The sequence below is a fragment of the Esox lucius genome, chromosome 5, assembly GCF_011004845.1.
Source record: "Esox lucius isolate fEsoLuc1 chromosome 5, fEsoLuc1.pri, whole genome shotgun sequence".
In the NCBI taxonomy this organism is placed as follows: domain Eukaryota; kingdom Metazoa; phylum Chordata; class Actinopteri; order Esociformes; family Esocidae; genus Esox; species Esox lucius.
Window position 1 is genome coordinate 26,217,144 of NC_047573.1, and position 6,854 is coordinate 26,223,997.

The window sequence follows — 6,854 nt, forward strand, 5'->3', positions numbered from 1 at the left end:
TTTTTAACACACTACTGTTCAAAAGTTATGTGTCACTTAGAAAGATTTCCCATGAAAACATACATGAAATTAATTTGAATAGGAAATATAGAAACATATATAGGAAATATAGTTGTTGACAAGGTTAGAAAAAGGTTATTTTTAATTGAAATAATAACTGAATCCTTAAAACTTTGCTTTCATCAAAGAATCCTTCATTTCCAATTACAGCCCTGCAGACCTTTGGCATTATACAATCCGTATTGGATTTTGCTCTATGCGTTTCCATTAAATGTCCATTGTATGGGTATCTTCAACGATTCTATGCTTTCTCTATCCTTCTTCATGGTTGCTGACGAAACACTGCACACCCACTGGGAAACACCCCTGTTGCAACGTAATCACAAGTCGTTTCAATCAACTACGCATGTCCATTTCGAAGTGTTTGTTTACGTGTGTTGTGTTTGCTTGCGACTGCTTTCCTAGGCTTGTGCGTAATATTGTTTTGCTATTTAAACCCAATTCGGCCGGAATGGCAGCTGCAGCCCCGAACCCGGAGGATTCGAACAGAAGCAGTGGGACCAGCCCAGCCACTGCAATCACTGGGGATGGGGATTCAGAGGAGGCCGAGGAATTCACATCTTCAACCCACTGTTCAGAGCTTTCTCGTCGGCAGAATGAGCAAAGGAAAGCCGGATTGTTCTGTGATGTGACGTTGGCCTTTAGCAGCGGGGCAGACAGCGAGAGGGTACAAAGTTGCGAGTTCACGGCTCACCGTTCGGTGCTGGCTGCTTCTACTGACTATTTCACCCCGTTACTCGGAGGGCACTTTTCTGAGTCTCTGTCTGGGCGGGTGGATATGAAAGAGTGGAGCTCTGAAACTGGTCCCGACGCAGAAACAGTGGAAAGCGTCATTCAGTTCATGTACACTGGTGAAATACGAGTGAGCACTGCGAACGTTCACGAAGTACTGGAACTAGCTGACAGGTAATTTGCAGTAGCCTGGATTATGCAATAATGAGTTATATGCGGTTCTCTGTATTGCAAAAAATAGGCCAACAGGATGTGTTATTGGTCGTTGGGTATATTTTCAATACCTGCCTTAAGTGAATGCTTGAATACCTAAATGATACTTTCGTCGTTGTTCAGTGTGTGCTCTAAACAAGCTAGATATATTTTTTTACTTGTCAACCCCGGAAGATCCTTGCCAAACCCCTTAGATATTTATGGTGTTCGATTAAGCTTCCCCGCGAAAAGGCGACTGGACAGTAGGCGAGTGGGTGGAAATAAGGAATAAGTAGACTGTTGTGAAAAGAAAAATTTGAGCTATGATACCCGATTTTTTTCTAATCAGGTCACATGTTTTTTTAACTGGCAAGAAAATCACGACACTGCAGCGCGATTGCAATTGTATATATGAAATTATATTTTACAGATGTACTGTTGGACACTAAAGTAATAGGCACACAGAAAATTGGGCAATAAAACCCACCTGGCCCTATGCCACAGTCACAGGCCAAAGCATAGCCAGGGCAGCTAAATAGAATGCCCTCTATTAGAAGCTAAATGTATTTTGCGAGTACTGGATTGGCTCACTGAGCCCAAAAGGATTCTAAGCTTTGGTAATTATTGTGCTCTATAGGCCGATATCTAGGTCTAATACATTTTTTTATATTTATGTTTAAGTGCAAGTATAGCCACTGCAGAGACGTACTCTAAACCTCATTCTCATTAGTCTGGATGCCATGTTGATGGTGGTTGAATAAATGTGATGCTTCATTCGGACCATTAACTGTTTTAGGTTCCTGCTGGTGCAGCTCAAAGACTTTTGCGGCGAGTTCCTGAAGAAGAAGCTGAGCCTGGCCAACTGTGTGGCAGTGCACAGCCTGGCCCACATGTACACCCTGGACCAACTGGCGCTGCGGGCCGCTGACATGATCCGACGCAACTTCCACAAGGTCATCCAGGACGAGGAGTTCTACACGCTCCCCTTCCACCTGGTGCGAGACTGGCTGTCCGACGCAGAGATCACAGTCGACTCGGAGGAGGTGCTCTTCGACGCCATCGTCAAATGGGTACAGCGGAATGCAGAGGAGCGAGAGAAGTACTTCGAGGAGCTTTTCCGGCTCCTCCGGCTCCCCCAGATCATGCCAACTTGTCTGACCCGGGTGGTCAAGAAGGAGCCACTTGTAGTCAACAACGCTGCCTGTCTGCAGCTGGTGTCCGAAGCCGTTGAGGGCCACGCCATTCGTTTTGAAAACCTCAAGTCTGCCGACCTGGAGTTCTGGGCATCGTACATGGCAGCATTCCAGCCTCGGTTCGGACAGAACATGGATGTGATCATGGTGGTGGGCGGGGTGTCGGAGGGCGGCGACTACCTGAGCGAGTGTGTGGGCTACTTTGTGTACGAGGACCGCTGGGTCAACCTGCCCCACATCCACAACCACCTGGACGGCCACGCCATCGCCGCCACCGACACCCACGTCTACGTGGCGGGCTCCATGGAACCGGGCTTCGCCAAGACCGTGGAGCGCTACAACCCCAACCGCAACACCTGGGAGCAGGTGAGCAACCTGACCACGCGGAAGCACTCCTTCGGCCTCACCTGCATCAAGAACATCCTGTACAGCATCGGCGGCCACGGCAACTTCAGCCCGGGCTTCAAGGACGTGAGCGTGTACGAGCCGGAGCAGGACAAGTGGCACAACCTGGAGTCGGCCCCCAAGATCCTGCGCGACGTGAAGGCGGTGAGCGTGGAGGACCGCTACGTGTACGTGACGGCGCGGACGCCAGTGGACACGGACAACGAGGACGGGCTGAAGACGGTGACCACGCGCTACGACACGGAGAGCCGCCTGTGGCAGGAGGTCGACTCCCTGCCGCTCATCGACAACTACTGCGTGTTCCAGATGGCCGTGGCCTCCACCAACTTCTACCACACGGCGTCCTGCTGCCCGAAGAGCTACGCCGTCCCGGACGAGGTGGCCAAGCAGAAGATCGGCGCCCGCGTCCCCGACGACATCCTGGAGAGCCTGCCGCCGGAGGTCACCAGCATCGAGGGCGCCGCCATCTGCTACCTGGGCGACGACGTGTTCGTCATTGGCGGCTGGAAGAACAGCGACGACGTGGAGAAGCAGTACCGCAAGGAGGCCTACCGCTACTGCGCCGAGCGGAAGCGCTGGATGCTCCTGCCGCCCATGCCCCAGCCGCGCTGCCGCGCCACCGCGTGCCACATACGCATCCCCTACCGCTTCCTGTACGGCTGCCAGCGTTACCCCATGCCCCAGAACCTGGCCCGCCAGAGGGACCGCATGCAGCAGATGCAGCAGCTCCACCGGCGCACCCTAACACTGCGCAGGCAGCTGCAGTCCCAGATTGAGTGCTGAGCGCCGTTCCGTCCTGAACCAAGCGCCATTGCCCACACGGTGTCTCTGTTCACGTTCACTGTTTATTGGCATCCCTCCCACCCGATCTCGCCTAGTTTGTTGATATTGCCTCGCATCCTTGGTTTCTTTCAAGTTTTCGACGTTAAGGGGACTGACCAGATCAGGTTTGGGAAGTGAGTGAAACAGACGACGAACAGTCTATGAGAGATGTGACAATGTCCATAGAACGGAATGATGACCGAATGGTACTTCATGTGAGAATGACATGATATTTATGTGATATGTCTAATACCATAGCTACCAGAATATGAACTGCTTTTGGCCTTATTTAAATATGCCTTATCCTAATCCTCTGTAAAAGTAATCTTTAGAGAAGTGTTTCCATGTGGATGCACATTTTGGTTTTGTCCAAGCAGCTGTTTTAAAGAATCGACCTATGATGACAAATGTTTTATTTGAATCAACTATATAAGGCTAGGCAAACCAAAATGTGCATGGTTTCGGCAAGGGCATTCTTGGACAACCGCAGGTTATGTAGGATTTTGATTTAATCCTTAAATTGAGTTTAGTCAATCCTAACTGACCAACTGAGCTAGTTGTCCACTGGTGCCTTAGGGACCCCAGGACCAACTTTGGGAAACACAACTCTATAGTCTCAGTGCTGAAATGCTCTTGCCTATTTGTGCTATGTCAGCTTGTTTGTGCTATGATGCCTAGTTCCTGTCACTCAGTGTCATGCCAACGGCATCAACAGAGTTGGCAGTAGCACAAACTGATCTTGGACCAGGCCAACAATCCTCGATTTCGGCTTGTATTTCGGCTTGTGAATCAAAAAGGTTGAGTTCCTTCCCGACATCATTGCAGACGCATTCCAGGTTCGATGTACATATATGCACAGTGGCCAATTCATTAAGTATACCAATCTGGTGTCGGACCCCCTTTTGCCTCCAAAACATTCTCCATTCTTTGCAGCATGGTTTCAACATGGTGCTGGAATCATTCCTTTTGGGATTTTGGTCCATGTTGACACAGTCACTTCAGATTTTTCAGCCACAAACTTAATGCAAACTTACCATTCCACCAAAGGTGCTCAATTGGATTCAGATCTGTTGACAAAACCTCAACCCTGGTTGCAGACTGTATTTATTGAGACGCAGATTCGATGTTTGCGTTAATAAGTCGATGTAACTAATAAAATGTCATGAGTGTGCGTATGTATAGATATATGCTATATATGTATATATATTGTATATGACCATGTACCTTTATGTACTGGGCTGGCTTCAGTGAGAAAATTACATTGGTTTGTAGCTTAAGCCCAAACTTTGCTATAATGTGAATTTGTTGAGTACTTTGTATATACTTGCTATTCTTTTGGCTTAAAGGCTACTGTTTTTGCTTGCTTCATTACAATCTTTGGCCTCTTTCCTTAAAGGCTTTGTTTTGCACTACATTATGTCTTATGATAGTTCAATATGTTGTGTATTTTGAATGTTGGAAAGGGACGTATAACACGTAAGACTGGTTGATATTGTATAAATATGCACGGTTGGAGTGTAGAAAATAAGTTCCTCTGATTTGGGGGATCTCAAATCAATTTTGAACTCCTAATGCAGAGGTGTCAAACCGGTTCCACGGAGGGCCGAGTGTCTGCAGGTTTTTGCTCTCTCCTTGTACTTGATTGGTTAATTAGGTCACTGATTGGTTAGTTTCTACCCTCACCTGGTTGTGTAGGTCTGAACTGGGAACCAATTTAAAGGAAAAACCAAAAACCTGCAGACACTCGGCCCTTTGTGGAACCGGTTTGACACCTGTGTCCTAATGGATCTGGTTTATTGAGAATTCAACAAATAGGGTTTTGTTTCTTCTTTGTCAGAAGACATTTGTATAGAAAACATAGGAAGTGGCGCACTAAAGAATAATTTTTTAATGGGTCCAAGTGTGCTCTGTAACAAATGATATAAAAGTATGAACTCAGGCATCAGTGGACGACTCCTGTCTCCATTCCGTGACGTTGTAACATTCCTGCTCTGCCATCCATAAGCTCAATTAATCGCACTCTAGTAGACTAGTCTGCTTTGCCTAAGTATAAAAATAGTCAACGGCAGACCGCTAGGCTACATTCCACAGAATAATGCTGAAGTGTAACTTGCTAATCATTCGATTTAGAAATAGGAAGCCCCACTACCTCAGGTGAAGGCCGATTTATAGTTGCCGTGGTAACGCATGTACTGTACTTGCACACTCAAAGATGGCGTTTAATGACATGTCAGCCATTACTTGACCAGCATCAGCCGCTGAAACCATAAACACGTTTATTAGCATTCCATTCTGCTTACAATCCTTGCACGCATGCATTGTACTTCAAGGTGTGATTTTGTAATCTGGTGGTTGAATAACTTTTATCTGCTAGAACTCTAAGTGCACTGTGAGTGTGTTTACCGTGTCAGTCTTAAGCTTTGTAAGAGGATTGTGGCTGGAAGCACAGTGTCTTATGTAGTGATACAAATCACAGGACCTCACAATCTTGTTTCATGCTAAACAAAGTTATCTTCATTCAGATCCTCATAAATGATGTTGACTGTATGAACTCATAAACACACACCTTGAATTGTAAGATTCAGAATAGTATTCTATGTCTGTGTTGATTGTTCATGTAATTGAGAAAATGTGTATTAAATACTTAAATTACTTTACCGTGGTGAATTGGAGAATACCTAATTTGGCAGTTATACTTCCATCATTGCAGAGGGTAATGTAGGTATACATAACCCATATTTCTTGAATATTCTGTCTGTCTTGTACAGTAATTTCATGCAAAGGAAATAACATATAATAATTTGCAATAAAAAAAACTAATTTCATAAAATTAGGTGTTGTTTACCTAACGTTTTTGTTCATGTTTTATTTTGGTATGTCAGATGTTTAAGATGTCCTTCATTGTGTCAAATCCCCAGCTTTTTAATCAAAACTCCTTTTTTACAAATGTAGCCCTAGAATAAAGCCTAAGATATACAGGTGGTGGTCATAAAATGAGAATATCATCAAACAGACTGATATATTTCAAATGTTTATTTATTTTAATTGTGATGATTATAACTGACAACTAATGAAAATCCCAAATTCAGTATCTCCAAAAATTGTAATATTACTTAAGACCAATACAAACTTTTTTTTTTTTTAGAAATGTTGGCCAACTGAAAAGTATGAACATGAAAAGTATGAGCATGTACAGCACTCAATACTTAGTTGGGGCTCCTTTTGCCTGAATTACTGCAGCAATGCGGTGTGGCATGGAGTCATTTAGTCTGTGGCACTGCTCAGGTGTTATGAGAGCCCATGTTGCTCTGATAGTGGCCTTCAGCTCTTCTGCATTGTTGGGTCTGGCGTATCGCATCTTCCTCTTCACAATACCCCATAGATTTTCTATAGGGTTAAGGTCAGAGGAGTTTGCTGGCCAATTAAGAACAGGGATACCATGGTCCTTAA

General features: G+C 45.4%; 1 protein-coding gene across 1 annotated transcript; it reads left to right on the top strand.

Annotated features, from left to right (window-relative positions):
- The first annotated feature begins 373 nt into the window (after nt 1-373).
- Nucleotides 374-5,050, top strand: LOC105030610 (kelch-like protein 11). The gene is made up of 2 exons (XM_010904574.3): nt 374-966; nt 1,781-5,050. The coding sequence occupies exons 1-2, from the start codon at nt 407-409 to the stop codon at nt 3,363-3,365; spliced, it is 2,145 nt and encodes a 714-aa protein (XP_010902876.1). The 5' UTR covers nt 374-406; the 3' UTR covers nt 3,366-5,050.
- The last annotated feature ends 1,804 nt before the right edge of the window (nt 5,051-6,854 follow it).